Source organism: Lagenorhynchus albirostris, chromosome 2 (genome assembly GCF_949774975.1).
Source record: "Lagenorhynchus albirostris chromosome 2, mLagAlb1.1, whole genome shotgun sequence".
NCBI lineage: Eukaryota > Metazoa > Chordata > Mammalia > Artiodactyla > Delphinidae > Lagenorhynchus > Lagenorhynchus albirostris.
This window is the reverse complement of record NC_083096.1, coordinates 168884216-168902522: the sequence shown is the minus strand read 5'-3', so window position 1 is coordinate 168902522 and position 18307 is coordinate 168884216. Positions and strand designations below refer to the sequence as shown.

General features: G+C 52.4%; 1 protein-coding gene across 1 annotated transcript in view; it reads left to right on the top strand.

The window, feature by feature from the left end:
- The window catches only part of ZBTB40 (zinc finger and BTB domain containing 40), a 94971-nt gene extending 76925 nt beyond the window's left edge, over positions 1-18046 (top strand). Inside the window, exon 21 of the mRNA XM_060141164.1 lies at positions 15454-18046. Within this exon, the coding sequence (XP_059997147.1) occupies positions 15454-15472 (19 nt within the window). The 3' untranslated portion in view covers positions 15473-18046. The remainder of the gene's footprint in view (positions 1-15453) is intronic.
- The last annotated feature ends 261 nt before the right edge of the window (positions 18047-18307 follow it).

Below are 18307 nucleotides of genomic sequence, written 5' to 3'. Positions count from 1 at the left end.
TCCTCACAGGCCTGCTGCTGTGGCCTCTCTGACACTGTCCATCCCCAAGTGGAGTATAGCTTCTGAAATAGAGCCTGAAAGAGCAGTGGGATAGGAGCTGGTGACCAGAGTAACCAGAGCGGTGTGATGTGCTGGCAGCCCTCAGCATGCAGAGCAGCAGTTCAGTGCAGGACAGTGGCCCACAGAGTGGGGTTGCAGGTGCTGCCAGTGCCTTCTGGCCATTTAAACATGAGAGAAAATAGGGGGCTTCCCTGTGGTTGAGAGTCTGCCTGCCGATGCAGGGGACACGGGTTCGTGCCCCGGTCTGGGAAGATCCCACATGCCGCGGAGCGGCTGGGCCCGTGAGCCATGGCCGTTGAGCCTGCGCATCCGGAGCCTGTGCCCCGCAACGGGAGAGGCCACAACAGTGAGAGGCCCACATACCGCAAAAAAAAAAAAAAAAAAAAGAGAAAGAAAAGCACCATCAGACCATCTGGGGATTCCCAGCCTTGAGCACACTCAGCACCTTCCTCACGTCTGTCATCCTTCCAGCCTCCTCTCATGGTGGCAGTAGGACAGGTAGCAGCATGCTGACACAGGAAGGCTTCATTTCCATGCTGAGTCCCACCTTGTCAGTATAGTCAGCCATTCCCAAAACAAAGCCTTTGGAGTGTTTCTTCTGGGAGTGTTCAGTGTGAGGCCATCTAGCTGCAAACCGTCTCTGCCTTACCAGGAAACTCTTCATGGTATTCTGCACCTGAGGCTGGTTCCCATAGCTTTTCTGTGGTGTCCTCAATCCCCTTTCCCTAATCAAAGCCTAAAGCTTCTACCCAACCTGGAGGCCTCGTCCCCTCCCTGAGGAGCACGTGATACATGTAACGTAGCAGTGAACCAGCGCCAGGTGGAGCAGCACCCGTAGTGGCCCCTGAGTCTTCCTCCTGCCACGGTCTTCCCTGCCTGTGAGTAGCCTGTTGTCTGAGCTCTTTCCAGCTGCCACTGTGACTGCAGGTCAGTGATCCTTTGGAGTCTGAATTTTACAAAGCTTCTTCATCTTCAATTCCTAAAATATAATCTGATAATTAATGGTTTATGGAATCCATTATGAAGTGCAATTAGATGGAAGGAATGACTAGCATTTATCTTCCTTTCCCTGATGGCAGAAGGTTGAAGTCTGCTAGGGCAGTGTTTACACACCCAGCACAGCTCCCTGCCACCTTGTGTGGTTGACCCCCTGTGGAAGGTACTGCCCAGGTAGATCACTCACCCTCAAAATACAGGGTGGCAGAAGACAAGGCCACCCCTTCTTTCTAAGCACATTTCACATCACCAGGTACCAGCAGGGGAGGGGTCGATCTGGGTCATGGTCGCTACTTCTGTCGCCATCACACGTTGCCGGAAGGGCAGAAGGTGGGACCTTAACACTGCCAGTGTGTCTGCTGGCATCCATCCTGCTCTGTGCAGGCAGCTGGGCCAGCTCACCCCGCCTCCAGTTGTGTGCTCATTTTATGTGCAAATCACTTGAGCTTGTCGGCTCAGGGATCGTCCCATTCTGAAGTGAATGAAGTTTTCAGAGGCCAATAACTGACCAGAAGATGGTGCTCAAACCTTTAAGACTTTGCCTCCCTGTGAGGCCCTCACTGCTTCTGCCAAGGCCGTCTCTGTCTTAAGGGTTTTCAGTTCTGTGAGCTGTCGGACCGGGATTGCTCTTGATCAGCAAGTGATGAGATGGCACCGAATCTCCCCTTAGCACCAGATAAAACCCATTGAAAGAGTGGAGCAGCCCTGCTTACAGGGCACGGAGGCCAAGCCCGGCAGATAAGAGTGCATGGGTGGGTGGGAATCGCAGTGTTATCAAAACTTCTTCCAGCCAAAAAAAACAAAATAAATTTAAAAATTAATTGCTGAGGACCTGTAGGGGAAAGTGATTTTTCTTTTTAAAAAGTCTTCTGAATAAAGAAAGCTATAAGCTTTAAACCCAACTTCCAGATCCTTTCAAGTACTGAGGCACCCTTTCTCAGGTTGCTGGTGGAGACCCAGATCGTGGCAGGACACTCGTTTTCTTCAGAATCACCAGACTCACAACTCACTTTGCCAAGAGCAGACAGAGCAGTGGGCTATGCTGCCGGCTGCACCCTCACCCTGTGGCACAGCCAACAGGAGCACGAGGCCTGTGCTGGTTCTGGTCAACATGAGCGAAAGGTCCGCCCCGAATTTCGTCTCTGCTCCGAGGGGCCTCGGCAAGCTGCTGCGCCAACGGCGCTTTCACAGCGCTGCTGCCTAGAGACGCCCAAGCCTGGACTTTATCGTAGGAAGACTTTTTCTAGCCCTACTTGGCCACTTTATTCTTTTGTCCCACTTCTGCCCAAGAGACCTTCTGCATTGCTGCCACGGAGGACATGTTACCGGGGTCCCCTTGTCCACATCACTTGCTCTCATGTGGCAGTGGTAGTCTCTGCCTTATTGCCGTGGTGCTGCCCTTGTGGCCTCAGGGCTGAACCCTGGGGGCACTGGCAGTGGTGTAGAGGAGTCTGTGGACTGCTTGGAATGCATATTTATTCAGTAAGACCCCAACTCTTCTCTGCCTCCAGAGCTTATGAAACACCTGGTGAGGAGGAAAGGGCAGACAGATTCCAAGCTGGAGTCTGATTCCGTGGGGATCACTTACGGAATGGCATTTGCCCGTCCCTGGTGAGTGAGACAGACAGCAGATAGATGGCTCAAGAGCGAGGATCGCTCTGGGAAGATGGGACTGTGCAGTGTGTGAGCAGAGCCTGAGGGGCAGCAAAGGGGCAGAGACTTGTTTATTTTATAAAGCCTGAGTCCAGCAAGTGCCGCAGTCTACTGTGTGAATGCCAGGTTCCCTGGTCATTCATGTCCTCTGAGGAAGCTGTCTGACTCTCCCCTCCCACCAGCCATGGAGTGTATTTCAGCTTCATCCCCCAGGGAAGAGCCCTGAGAGTCGCGGACTGAGGGTGAAATAGATCCAGTCAAACAGGGGTAAATGGGGAGACAAGGGCCCTGTTCTCTGCTCATGGTGTAAATCGAGGAGAAAGATGAGATGGACCCAAAGAGTTTCTCTACCCCAGGTGATGTTGCGGTCACCATAGGCTGATTACTTATTAATAATATGGGGCGGGGGATTTAACTCTCATGTGCCTGAGATCTAAGAACTGACTAAGGGTTGGAGGAGCTGCAAGCCTTACCTAGCATGGTTCTAGGGAACAAGCAATATTTCTATTAAATTGGGACTAGGAAGTTGGACAGTGGTGGAGAAAATCCTGGGATGCTTTAACCAGTCCTCCCAAAGGAAGACTTCAGCAGCCCCTGCCCTGCTCCACTTGGCCTAGTGTATTGCAGGGATACTTGGCAAGTAGGGAGAAAGTGGGAGTGAAAGAAAAATTAGGGGTTGAAGGGAGTATTTTGTCGCCATGGAAAACCTTGGGGCTGGTAGGACTTGGGCCAGAAGCACAGCCAGAACTCAGAAACTTGCTATACCTGTGACTTGGCCTGTAAGGAAGGGAGAAGTTGCTGTGCTTCGGGGATTACATTGTTGGGGAAAAAAAAAAAAAAATTATCCCATCAACTAATTTAGATTGCTTCCAAATCATAGAAATGTTGCATCATTTCCCTTACAAAGGCCAGTCACACCTGCTACCACCCACGGTCAGGACAGGGTGCACATGTCAGGCCAGGTCAGCCAGCACACTATGGCTGTTTAAATTGGATTACAAACCATTGTTCGTGTTCAACTTGCACTACTCTATGTAAATAAAATATGTACTTTGAAAAAAATCATGCTGTCTGAGTTTCAAATGGACTGTGATGCTATAAACCTGTTTTCTCTTTGGTTCTGGGCAGCTGTCAGATGGGACCAGGCTTGATAGGCCTGGTTTCCTAGGGGCTATTGTGTACCTGCGGGCCTTGTTAGCATGGCCTGGGAAGGACAAAAAACTCTCCTGTCGTGTGGAGCCTCATTTTTCTAAACCCTCATTCCCAGGGAGCAAGTGTGGTGCAGGGTTTCAGAGACAGGCTTTGGTGTCCAACCTGGGTACATCCCAGCTATGCCACTTTATGACTGTGTGACCTTGGTGAGATACTTATCCTCTCTGAGCTCCCTCCTTCCAGCTCCCGTTCACAAATGGAGGAAATTATTGTATTTACCCCACAGAATTGTAGTACTAATCAAAAGCCTAGATTTAACGTTTGGTGTTTGAAATTTGGTGTTGAAAATTTTAGTTGTAATTAATAAAGTCCTTCACATACAGGTCAGCCATTCCCTACACTTTCTAGCACTGGGAAGATTGTTCATTCCTGCACCTTTACGAGTCTTGTTCATTCCTATACCTTTACGTGTCTCTCATCTTCCTCTCTCTGTCTGCATCCTTAGGGATCTTTATAACAGCACTTTTCGTTTATCTCTTGAATCTCAACTGCCCCCAAAGCACAAAGTGCTCAGCAGATAACTGTAAAATAAGCAGAAACTTTTCATGGTGAACAGCTGAAAATGTCATGTTGCTGACAGCCAACAAAGAGACAAGAGAGGCAGACACACGGATAGGATGTGCGTAATTTCTGCAGTAAGAGTCCTGCAGGTAAGGCCAGGGGCGGGGGCGTCATATACTGCAGCCCCTAAGCTCAGGTCCGCCCTGAGGCAGGGCTGGGGGTGACTCTGCTCACTTCTCCTGGGACAGTCCTAACCCTTGCCCAGAGCCCACAGGGCCTTTAGGAAGTATGCCTTTCTGCCTAAGTGATGTCTTTGGAGAGGGGCTGGAGTGTCGTATCTGGAGCAATAATCCTGAGTGTCCCAGGCAGCTGGGCTCCGGCCGTGAAACTGTGTGTGTACAGAGGTGAAGTGCTGCTGTGGGTCAGGAGTGATTGAGCAGAGGTAGGAAATGGGCCGAGCGATTCCCTGGTGGTGTAGTTACCTTAAGCCTGGGCCAGGGGGCTGGCTGCAAGAGGCAGAGCAGCGTGGTGCAAAGTGCACGGGCTGGGGAGCTTCCCAGCCCCCCCTCTAAACAGACTGTGACCTTGGGATAGTCATCCCTAATGATGACAGTGAGGAGGACAGGCAACATTTGTAAAATGGCTAACAGTATAGATGCTTTGTAGATGGTGTGTGTTAGTGTTTCTAACACTTTAAAAGAACCTGAGGGAAGAGGGCAGAGAAGGGCAGGAAAGGAGGATGCCTGATGTATCCTAAGATAGAGGGCCTGGGGTGGAGGCTAGGGGAGCCCCAGACCAAGGTCAGATGGAGCTCTCTAGGCTGCATTATATATAATAATCCAGAGCCTCTGTCCCAGGCCAGGGTGGATGGTGATAAGAGGGGGGACAGGACCTCCTGGGTTGGAGCCAGACCCTCAGAGCTCCTTGGTGCCACAGCTGAGGGGTCATGTCCGAGGAAAAACACAGACTGGATGTCAGGCGGGAGCACATCCAGTGAGAGCCAGGGAAATGGAAGCACTATGTTTGTGATGATTTCCGGCCTTCCTACCTTGCCTCTGGAGCTTTCAGATTCATTGTTTATCTTCCCCTCCATGAGCTGGTACTCGGGCACGTGTTTGGGTGAAAAAAGAGAAATAGCTTATGGCTCAATGTGGACTCGTCCTAGACCTTTGTTGGGAAACACTGCAGGACTCAAGCTTTCACTGAGAAGAGAGGATCTAGGACATGGGCTTGGAAGCTGCGCTCACCTCCTGGTGAATGTTCTCCAGGCTTTTCCTTGTGCATCTGTCCCGTCCTCTGCTCTGTCACACAGTGCTACCAGAGCAGAGGTCCCATGTCCACTAGACGCTTGTCTCCCTGACATACCTGGCACCAGACAGTGAGCCTGGGGAGCTTGGCAGGTGTTGCTGCCGTTCAGCCAGGAGCGGGCAGTGCTGCTCCCGCCAGCCCTCATGCGCTTAGAGCCCAGCTTCCACCTCTCACCCTGGCCAGCGAGCAGGTTCCCAGGTTCCCTGTGGGCTGGTCCATCAGAACATCCTCCTTTCTTTGTGCTCTGAGGAGAGCGTAGCAGAAGGCTAACAGCAGCTAGCTGGGCCCAGAGCTTCCCAGCTTTTCTGATCAAACACCACTCCTGCCGGCTCTTCTTGCACTGGTTCCCCCAGCGCAGACCAGAAACAGCTGGTCAAACACATCAGTCCAGGGACCCACAGCCCTCTCCAGGGGAGATTTCATAGACCTGCCATCAGGAGGGTGTGATAAAAATGTGCAGGGGGTGGGGAAGGGGACCCATGAGGCTGGCACAGCGCCAAACGGCTTTTCACTCCATTTAAGGTTGAAACCTCTGTGCTTCACGCAGGGTCCAGACCAAAGCTAGCATTTCCAGAGAGGCCAGGGCTAGAGCTGCCTGTGAGCCCAGGGAACTGAGGGGAAATGTGCATGCATGCATGACTCTGGCGGGGTGAGAGAGATGTCAGGTAAGAGTGCGTGTGGGGCTGGGAGCATGGGATTATTAGATTGTCACAGGATGATTTAAGATCCTTCCTCGCTAAACTGTGACCCTTTCAAGGGCAAGAACCGCGCGTTATCCTTTTAGTTAACACACACACACACACACACACATACACACACACACACATACACACACACACACACACACACACGCATACACACACGCACACGCACACACACACACACGCAGTTAGCCCGGCACAGAAGGTGTCTTTTAGTCCTGAAGTTCTGGAGTCTCTGAGGTCCTATTATGTGCGTGGACCCATGCCCAATGCTGTAGAGGTTGGGGCCATATCGGGCTAAAATAGTGTGTGATGTCTGCTTCTAGGGGACTGTTAACCTGGTTGGCTAGGCAAGGGTTGTCTATGAGAAACAAGTACCAAAAACACCATTCCAGGGACTTCCCTGGTGGCGCAATGGATAAGACTCTGCGCTCCCAATGCAGGGGGCCCAGGTTCAATCTTAGTCAGGGAACTAGATCCCACATGCAAGCCACAACTAAGAGTTCGCACGCCACAACTAAGGAGCCCGTGTGCCGCAACTAAGGAGCCTGCCTAACGCAACTAAGACCTGGCACAACCAAATAAATAAATACTAAAAAAACAGCACCATGCCAGTCCAAACGTACAACCTAAATACCTATAAATACTGTGTTTCTTTTTTATTTTTGTCTTTTTGGGGGGGGGAGGATTAATATTTTTGAGAAACAGTCTCATAATTAATAATTACTGTTATTAGGTGCTTACTACGTGTTGGATACTGGGCAAAGAGCTTTATGTAATTTTTATTTCACCAACACCATGATGTAGGTACTGTTACCCCACGTTACAGGCAAGGAAACCTACACCAGAAAAGCCACTTGACAGTTAAGTGGTCAGTGAGCTGCACAGCTGGGATGTGATCCAGGCTGCCTGACTCCAGAGCTTGCTCTTAAACACCAAGCTACATTCAAGCATTTCTTGCTTAATACCCAGGTAGCCAGAAAATACCTAGGCAGCCATACTTCCCAGTCCTTCAGCCACGGGTCTGTGCCACCTGGGCTGTTGTCATGGACCTACCACGTCTCCCAGCCTCCTCTCTCCTTCCTCTTCCCCTCTATCCATCCTGCCTGAGACAGCCCACCAGGCCTGAAACTCTGCTTTTCTCAGCTGGAAATGTGTCCAGTAGCAGCAAGAGTCGTGTTCTTTGCCTTGTTTGGGGACTAGATTGTTTGTGGCCTGGGAACTGTCACTTTTGGGGGCCCCACTGCCCCTCACAGTGTCACCCATCCTCAGTCGACCCTTGACGGCTCGGGCGGGGCTCTTCCTTAGAGTCAGAGGACAGCTACAGGTCCTGCCTCGGCTCCCACTGAGCCCAGCACTGGGCCTGGCCCAAGTGGGTGAGGGTGGTTCCCCACCAGGCAGCTCAGGGAAGCATCTTGGCCTCTCTGCCTTCCCCGTCTCTCCTCTTATCCTGGGCTCCTGAAGGAAAAAACGTTTTCTAGAAGAGCAATCATTTCATTGGAGAATGCAGGATCAGAAGACAATATAAAATGCAGTGGTTCAGGGTCCTGTTTTAGAGTATTCAGATCTGAGTTCAAATCCCTGCTCTGTCCCTTGTTAGATGTGTGCTTTGGGCACATTAACTTTTCCTTGATTTTTTTTTTCTTATCTGTAAATTGGAGGTAATAAAAACTCTAAGAATTGTGGAAATTAAAAGGAACACGTGTAAGACTCTGGTGTAGATCATAGCATGTAGGAAGTGCTCAATAAAAATGATACCACTCGGGCTTCCCTGGTGGCACAGTGGTTGAGAGTCTGCCTGCCGATGCAGGGGACACGGGTTCGTGCCCCGGTCCGGGAAGATCCCACATGCCGCAGGGCGGCTGGGCCCGTGAGCCATGGCCGCTGAGCCTGCGCGTCCAGAGCCTGTGCTCTGCAACGGGAGAGGCCACAACAGTGAGAGGCCCACATACCGCAAAAAAAAAATGATACCACTCATGTTATCAAGGGACCCAAAGCCTCAGGTGGTCCCTGTCCCAGTGTAGAGACCCCACTGGGTGCTTCTGAAGCTCAGGTAGGGTGGACTTCTGTGAGGGAGTGGAAGCTGAAAAAGAGGGCCAGCCAGCCAGGTCCCTGGAGGGCAGGGCCCGGTATTAGCCGTCTCTCCATCCCCCATTTCCTTGGTGTCTGGCGCCTGTCTGGTGTCCAGGGAACACCTGCTTTATGACTGCTGAGCAGCAAACCCAGGAGCAGCGCTGGGCTCTGGAGGCCTGGGACCTCGGAGCCACCTGGAGCGAGATCCTGCAGCCCAAGGGACACGTCACAGATGGAAGCGGACTTCCTAGATGTGACCTAGCCGTGTGGCCCAAGCGGGCTTGGTGTCTTTTTCTGGCATCAGCAGAACAGGCTCTCTTGACCCACTTGGTGCCCCCATTTCTGTCCCAACCTGGTCTCTTGGCTTGGAGCAGGAGATGTTTTACCTGGTGGGAGCAGGGCTCTCCGGCAAGTGGAGCACAGAGAGGAGTGGAGGTGGCAGGTGCTTGGCTCAGCTGGGCCTCCCTCGTTTTGTACAGGAGCAGTGGTCCCATAATGCCTTGCTCTTGAGTAGCACTCTGCTGCTTTCAGATACATCATTGATCCTCTCAGTAATGTGAAAGTTTACAGTATCTTCATTGTTACCCTTTTACAGTGAAGGCGTTTAGACGCGGCCTCCTCTGAAGACTTAAGGGTCCTCAGCTAGTGATAGGTGGGATTGCAGTCTGGTTTTGACACCAGATGGAGGCTTTCCCCTTCTCACTGTGCTGTCCCTGCGACTCTATAGTCCGCACACTTCAGAGCACTTGCAATCATTTACTTGCTTGACCGGCACCATTGCTCTGAGACTGGAGGGGTATGGATTATTAGTTTGCAAATGAAGAAATTGAAGTTCCAGGAGGTGACGTCACTTGGTCACGTGGTAAGTCAGTAGCAGAAATGCAGTCAGAGCAGCTGGGCCCAGCATTACATCCACGCTGCAAGAAAGAGCACAACTGAGGCCAGGTGAGGGAGGAGACTCAGGGCTCAGCCAGAGTGCTCGCAGCAGGGACGGGCTGAGCGCCCCTTGTGGCCCTCTGCCCCGCCAGGCCATGTGTGCAGCATTCCCCATGCAGGCGCCACGTCCACGTTCAGGGCACAGGTGAGCACTGTCCAGGAGGACTCCCTGTGATGAGGGAAGCGGTCTACCCTGCACCGTGCCATGCGGGAGCCACTAGTCAGATGTGGATTTGAGCACTTGAAACATGGCCAGTGTGACTGAGAAGCCGAATTTTACGTTTTAATTTAAATAGTCGCGTGTGGCTAGTGGTGATCGTCTGGATGGCATAGAACTAGCTGGAGGGCCAGGGATGAACGTCATACGGCAAGTGGCTGAGCCTAAATTCAAACCCAGGTCTGTCAGACTCCGAAAACCATGACCTTTCCCCAGTGCCGTGTCAGGAGGGAGGTGCACGTGAGTGAGTGGTAGACATTGGCTGCGGGGCTCAGAACACTTAGTTTCGTTCAATAAGACTGTCCCTTGCTTTACACTCATATGGTTAGTGCCATCGCTGTTCTGTGCCCCCCCCATCTTCATCCTCGTCGTCGTCTCCACCGTGTATTGTACCAGGGGCTCTACTCCATCGTGACTGATGCTGCTAATTCCTCCACAGTGACGTCACTGTTACCCCATTCCACAGACGAGCGCGTTGATGCTCAAAAGGGTTGAGAAACTTGTCCAAGCTGGGTAACCTCTTGCTGGAAGAGTCACGCTGGTATAATAAATACAGAATGCCCAGTTCTTACTCCTGTTTCTCTCCAGCTCTAGACCAGAGCTAAACTGAAGTTAGAAGGTGCCACGGAGGCAGCCAGGAAGCCCTCTCCCTGTCCTGTCCTTGAGAAGACATTGCACTGAGCACGCTGCCTGGGCACCAGCCACTGTCCACACAGGAGGGGGGCGCCAGGGGCCACGCATGCTTTGGGGGGACAGGCTCACCTTTGTGTGTCTGTGGCTTTCTGACAACTATTGTAGTGGAAGGCACTGGCCTCAAAACACATTTTTTTAAAAGCCTACCACAATCTTAAATGCAAGTTTTGTTTCTCTTGGAGCTAATAAGATATGTGGCAACGCGCCAGCACGTTTATAACGAGAGTCATGGGAAAACTAAGTTCCTTGTCACTCACGAGCTGCGTGACCTTGGACAGGTCTCTTCAGCCCCACCCACCCCAGCGAGTGGATTAGGTGACCTCTAAGCGCCCTTCTCCAGTGTCCTATGATTCCCACAAGTAGTAGAGAAATCAGGATCTGGGCCTGACCCTACTGCTTTCACATTGTGTGACTTACCTCTGAACCTCTGGTTCCTCACCTGTCCTGGTGCTGCCCGCACAGCGCCGTGAGGCCTGAGCTGGGCAAGGGGCTGCCACGTGGCGAGTGCGCAGGGAAGGCCCTGATGGGCTTCGGGGCTGCACGCACAACACCCAGCAGTACCTCGTCACCCTGCTCTCAAGGAAGAGAAGTTGGAAGAAGGGGAACGTGTCCTCTTTGGGCCAAGACGCTGGCGCAGGTGCCAAGAGCTATACCAAAGAGAGCCTCCTGTGGCACCATCCAGCTGGTACAGCCCTGCCTCTCCTCACCGTAGGAGGGACCGCCAGCACAGTGGGGAGGAGCTGGAGGGACAGGCGACAAAAGCATCTAGGCCTGGGAGAGGGAAGCTTCCTGGAGCTTGTGGGGAGGAGCTGCCCCAGGATTAGAGGGCCATCAGCACAGTGGCCCTGCGAGCCCTGGTCTGAAGCAAGCCTAGGGCCTGGGGTAGCCCAAGGGCTGAGAGTCAGGGCTGTGGAGTCGTGTGGTCTAATGTCAGCCCTGCCACTGCCCAGCTCTCTGGCTCTGGGCAAAGCACTTAACCTCTCTGAGCCTTACTGTCCTTATCTATGAAATGGGAAGGATAATAGTCCTTGCCTGCCTCTTAGGATTATAAAATTACACCCGTGAAGGCCCTTATGTGCCAGGCAGAGAAGGGACTCCATAAGTGGTTATTATTAGCTTCCCTGGACCCGACCCCAGAAAGGCCAGCTGTTGCAGGAGGAGACTGTGCTTCATAGTCTGGACTCTGATGCCCACAGGGTAACAGGAGGAGGGAGTCCTGCTAGGAGTTCCACCCCTGACCTTAGTTAGGCTGTGACCTTAGCACTAACAGGGAGAGGCCTGGCTGGCTGGCTGGGCAATCGAGACCAGAACCCCAGGTTTATGGGGGGGTTCCTCAACCCACCACTAAGGAGGCCTGAGGAGATAGGACCCCCTGGATTCCACAGGTTGCCCCCATCTTCTGGTCAGAAGCTTCCCCACAAGCCTTCCTGGGGGCTCATGAGCAGGCTGCCAGGTGGAAGGGAGAAGTGACAGCGATCCAAGATTCCCGGCATGGAGCCCTGTGTGCCCCAGCCAAGCATACACACTCAGGGGCAAGCTTACCTCCAGGCCTTGGCCCACGCTGTCCCCATCACCCACCTCTGCGCCCTGCCAGCCTTTTCCACCCAGCTTTTCCCTATCCTTCAAGGCCCAGCCCAAATGTCTCTCACTCCAGAAAGTTTCCTTCAGTTACCTCAGCCAAAATTGTCTTCCCCTGGACTTTTCTGTGTGACCCACAATATTGATCATATGGTAATTTGTGTTCATGTCTTTTTTTTTTTTAACTTTTTTTTTGTGGAAAAATATACATAACACTTATCATTTTAGCCTTTTTTTTTTGGCGGTACGTGGGCCTCTCACTGTTGCAGCCTCTCCCGTTGTGGAGCACAGGCTCCGGACGCACAGGCTCAGCGGCCATGGCTCACGGGCCCAGCCGCTCCACGGCATGTGGGATCTTCCCGGACCGGGGCACGAACCCGTGTCCCCTGCATCAGCAGGCGGACTCTCAACCACTGCGCCACCAGGGAAGCCCCATTTTAGCCATTTTTAAGTGTAAAGTTCAGTGTGAACTACATTCACATTGTTGTGCAACCATCACCACTGTCCATCTCCAGAACTTTCTCATCATTTCATACTGAAGCTGTGTCCCCATTGAACATTTTCATCACCCCTGAAGGAAGCCCCATTCCTGTTAGCGTCCCCCCCCATTCCCCACTCCTCCTGGAAGCCACCATTCTATTCTGCTTCCTGTCTCTGACTCTGGCTAGTCTAAGTTTCTCACAGAAGTGGAATTATGCAGCATCTGTCTGTGTTCATGTCTTAACCCTCCATAGAGCCCTGTGCCTCTACTGAGCGACTGAGTAAAAGCGGCAAATGAAGGAGCAAAAGAACAAAGGTGATGCCTAAGGCTTCCTGAGACAGGCCTGGTCCCCTGCCACGCCCCTCACATCACTAACCTCCTAGAATTCAGTCACTCGATGACAGGCATCTATTAAGCACTCACTGTGGCTGAGACAGGGTTCTAGGTGCTGGAGACACCACAGTGGACAGAACAGAATAAAATCCCTGCTCTCGTGGAGCTCATATTTTAGTAGAAGAGACAGACAATAGATGAGTATATGTATAGTCTGCCGGGCATTGCTGAGCGTCCAAGAGAAAAATTAAATTGGCAGCGGGGCAGGAGGCATGGCAGAGGTTTAGATAGGGGGGCTGGGAAAGGCCTCACTTATTAAATGATTCCAGCAGAGACCTGATGGCTTTGAGAGCCTGGCCGTGTGAATGTCTAGGGGAGAGCATCCCCAGCAGTGGGAACAGCCCATGCAAGGGCTCTGAGGCGAGTGCACGCGGCCAGTGTGAGGGGTACAGAGGAGGCCAGTGGGCTGGAGCAGAGTGGGCCAGGGAGTAGGAGATCACGTTAGAAAAGTAGTCAGGCCCAGATTACACAGGACCTTCTAGGGCATTGTGAGGGTTTGGTCAGTGGAGGGTTTGATCGAGTGCTGCGGCTGCTGTGTAGAGAATAAACATAGGGAGAAAGGGTGGGTGCTGGGAGATGACTTAGGGGTTATTGCAATATTGCATCACAGAAGAATTTCATAAAGATAAAAAATTAAAATGAGGCTGCAACCTAAATAAGTTTCTGAGTGGCTCATTTGTTAGCCAAGCAAGGAAAATGATGTTGGCTTGGACCAGGGTGCTGGTGAGGAGTGGTCAGATGCTGAAAGTAGAGAAGACAGGGTTTGCTGATGGATTAGACGTGGGATCTGAGAAGAAAAAGAGGGCATAAGGATGATTCCCAAGATTTGGGGTCTGAAAGTGGGAGCATGAAGTTGCCATATGCTGTGGAGGGGAGAAGAGTGAGGGGCAGGTTTTGGAGGAAAAATAAGGAATTCACTTGGGGACATGTTAAGTTTGAGATTTCAGTTAAACACCCAAGGAGAGTTGTAGAGTAGGCTGTTGAAACATGGGTCTGGAGTCAGGGACGTTAGCGATCACCTTGTCCAGCGTTCCTATTTTGTTTCCTGAGGCCCAGGTGGCACCTGGCATCACCAGAGCTTTCCAGAGACCCAGGTGTCACAATCTGCCCTTCCTTTGTGCATCTCTCCACCTGTCCGTCCATCCATCCATCCGTGCATCCATCCATCCACCCGTTCATCCATCCATCCATCCGTCCACCCGTTCACCTGTTTATCCACCACGCCCTGCACATCTAACCTGTGTCAGACATGGTGGCAGGTGCTGGCGATACAGGAATTAGGAAGACGTGTCCCCCCCTCATCAGGCTCACAGTCTGGTTATAAATTCTCCAGGCCTCCCACTCCCCCATGCCTCCCTTGGCCTCAATCTCTCCTTTGGTAAAATGAGTTCAGACCAGACAATCTTGAAGCGCTCAACCAACTCAGACCTCCCATAAACTCATGAGGCCAACTTTCCCTCGGCCTCCCCTGAGCTGGGCTCCACAGCTGGGGTGGATGGAGCTGGGGTTGGGGTCCACATTGGCTTCCTGTTCCCATAACACCCATCTGACCAGCAAATGGGCCCTAACCTAAATTTTGCTGTGTTCATCTTCCACCAAGAAGTGATTAACTGTGGTGAAGCAATTAAGTCAACCTAGCCAGTGTGGTTTGCAGTCCACAGGACTCACGAGTGACGTGGGTTAAGGTTAAGGGGGATGATAATTGGCAACTGGGGAGTGAAAAAAACCTTACTCTTTTTTATGTATAAAGTGCAGATATGTGAAAATTACATACACAAATCTACAGATACAGTGTATCTGTGGTATTAAAATTTCATGAGCATGGAGATTAGGGGAGAGGATGTCTTAAAAGGCTCCTTGGGGGCTTCCCTGGTGGCACAGTGGTTGAGAGTCCGCCTGCCGATGCAGGGGACGTGGGTTCGTGCCCCGCTCCGGGATGATCCCACATGCCGCGGAGTGGCTGGGCCCGTGAGCCATGGCCGCTGAGCCTGCGCGTCCAGAGCCTGTGCTCCGCAACGGGAGAGGCCACAACAGTGAGAGGCCCACACACAAAAAAAAAAAAAAAAAAAAAAGGCTCCTTGGGGAGCAATAATGAAAAAAAGAGTTAGGGGAGGTCCCTGGCAGCTCAGTGGTTAGGACACAGCACTTTCACTGCCGTGGCCTGCGTTCAATCCCCAGTCAGGGAACTAAGGTCCCACAGGCCACATGGCACAGCCAAAAGACCAGCGTACCCCTCACACTGGTTAAGAGAGGGAGGGAGGGAGGGAGAGTCAGGGCTTGGAGCACACACTCATTTGGCCACACAATAACAGGGCTCAGTCCTGGTGCTGGGGACAGAGGTGACCAAGCTCAGAGACACTGCCCTTAAGCTACAATCTAGTGTAGGACAGGCAAGAAACTAGGCAATCATTATACCCAATGACAAGTGCCGTGCTGGGGCCGGGAGTAGGAGTGGGGATGGGGCTGTAGCATCAGGAAGGCTCCAAAGACAGGGCCAAGCAGAACTGGACAGGTGACTAGGTAGCTCTGGGCAAGGGCAGCCTGCTGGATCCCAGCTCCCCGTCCAGGGGCCAAGTGAGCAGATGCCGAGTGAGCAGGGTAAACGGGGTGAAGAGTGGGTTGAGGGGAGGCTGAGAATTTCCTTCTTTCAGACCCTCAGCTCAAAAATAACATCACCACTGGAAGATGCCTAGAATCCTCCCACTAGAGCTCCATCCCTCAACTTGAAATACTGCTCTTGATGGCAAGCAGATATGGTGGAAAGAATTCCAGACCAGGTGCCAAAATACCTGACTCTTGGTCCCAGCAGTGCCCCTGATGTACTGAGTCAGCATCTTCTATCTCTAAAACGGGAGATAAGTACAATCTCTTCCCCCGCCTACTTCACAAGGGCGATGGATATGGGAAAACACACAGGAGCCGCCAGTCTCAGCCTACAGACACATGAGCTCATCTACTCACACACACCCGCCGGTGATGAGGAGATTCCTCCCCATTTTACAGGTGAGGAGACTGAGGCACAGAGAAGCTAGTCACTTGCCAAGGCCACGCAGGTAGTTAGTGGGGGAGCCAAGATTTGAACCCACTGGCTGAAAACAGGCATGGGTGGGGTGTGAGAAGACACAGACAGGGGTGGGTTTAGGGAGGCAGATGCACTGGATCCGCAGCCAGGGCGGCCCTGGGATGTCCCTCTGAGAGCCACGATCCCTCACTCTCTGGGCGCCGTTGACAAGCAGAGCACACGCTGAAGAGGTGGGCTTGGGGCAGCCGGTGGCCCTGGAGATCCCAGGCTGGAAAAAGGAAGGCCCACGGGGCCATACAGCTGTCTTCACAGACCTGCAACTGTCAGAGGGATCTGCTTAGGACACGGATGGGGTCACATCGTGCCCTGGCTCCGACCCCCCAGAGAGCCCAAGATGAAGTCCTGGCGACTCAGCTGGGCAGACAGGGCTCTCTGCAACCTGACCTTGGCCAGCCTCTCCAGCCTCATCACTCACGATTCCCCGCCTCAAACCTCACTCTCCACGTTTTCAAACTGCCAGTAGCCCCACACGCACTGTGCCTGACCCCGCTACTGGGGCGAGAAGGAAGAGCGGCCCCCCGCTCCCTGAGCCTCTGCTTGTGCTGTCCCGAAGGCCAGAGTGCCTGTCCTTCCCCTTTCCCTGGCTGACTCCTGCTTCCGCTGGAAGGCATTCTGAGCTGTGACTCAGGTGGCAGCTTTTTCAGGAAGCCCTCCTTCATGCCTCTGTTGCAACCTAGCCTTTCCCTAACCCCAGGGGCCGCTATCTCTGGGTCTGCCTTGCCGGACAGGGCCGGGCCAGAGTCTGGATCTGCAGGTGGACCAACTGCCTCGCTGGCTCTCACAGGAGGCCAGCGCAGCCTCGTTCTGTGTTATCATCCCCATTGCACAGGGGAAGAAATGGAGACACTTAGCCAAGGTCACACAGCTACTAGGAGGTGGAACTGGGGTTGTAACCCAGAAGTCCAATGCCAGAGCTGCCATCTCAGCTGTGCAGGAAGAGCACTCCTTCCTGGTGGGGGCAGGGGGAGCCCCGTAGCCTTTGTGGACCTTCCCAGCACCAGGGTTCTCGGATTCTAATAATATTAATTGTAGCTCAGTGTCACCTTCCCAGAGAGCCTCCCCTGTCCACACTGCCTAAAACGGTCCCATATCACTCTCCATCCTTTCACTCTCCTTTAGTCGTTTTCATCGCACTTGTCTCCATCTACATTTTTATAAATGTCTCTACTCATTGGTCTGTCTCCTCACCTACACTGTAGGCAGCATAGGGGCAGGGACCTGGCCTGTGTAGCTCACTGTTGGATTCCCAGCACCTATGACACGGCAGGAGCCCAGAAAGCGCTTGCTGAGCGAATGAATACTTCCCGTGCCCATCTGCCCAGAGGGCCTGAGCCCTTCACGTCTGCCACCCACCCATCCTCCCAGCAATCCTTGAAGTTAGGAGCTAGGCACATTTTTTCAGAGAGGAAGTGGGGCCTCAGAGTCGTTAAGTAGTAATTTGCTCAGGGCCTCTGATAGGGTAGCCAGTGTCCAGGTCCATGGGATTCCAAAGACTGCACTCTCGGACACTAGGCCAGAAATGAGGAAGCTGGCACCAGAGAGGCTAACGAACTGGCCCCGGTCTCCTGCCTGAAGACACTGGCTTTGTTCTCTGCACAGCCCTCTGCTGGGTCCCTGGGGGCCTGAGGCCCAGAGCAGGTCCTATTTGCAGTACCTCCACTCTGCCTTTTATTAAGCACGTAAAGACTGCAGCCTTCACAATTGCCCAGAGTTCAGCTTTGCCTTTTTTTCCCACCTCTTTAAATGAGCACACCCTTCAGTGGCTGTGGCGTCATTAATTCTCTAGTCCCCATCCTTGGTGAGAGCCTCAGGTCAAGGTCTTCTGATGGACGTAGTAGGAGCATTTTCAAGCTGCTAATCCAGCTCGCAGTTGTTAGAACTCTCGGAAGCTTTGCCTTCTCGTCCCGTCCAGTGGCCCAGGTAACACCAGAGGAGACTAGTGTTTGTCTTTCCAATTCTGTCCCTGAGACCTAAGTTCCATCTTCTGGACCCTCCTTTCTGGCTGTGTGACCTGGAGCAAGTCCCTTCCCTTCTAGGATGTCTAGTGGTTCTTCCAGCTCAGATGTTCTGAAACCAATAGAAATACGATACAAGCCACAATTGTCATTTTAAATTTTCTATCAGCCATGTGAAAAGGGTAAGAAAAAAACAGGTGAAATTAATTTAACAATATATTTTATTTAACCCAATACATCCGAATTATTTTCATCTTAATGTGTAATCAATATAAAAATACTAATGAGATATTTGACATTTTTTTCGTACTAAATCATCTCAGTTCAGACTATCTACTTTTCAAGTGATCAGTAGCCACGTGGGACTAGTGGCTGCCATATTGGACGGTGCTGGGCTGGAGTTCTCACCTTGTCCTGACCCCCAGCCTCTGCTCTCACGCATCCAGGAGAGCTGTGGCCCCCGCCTGG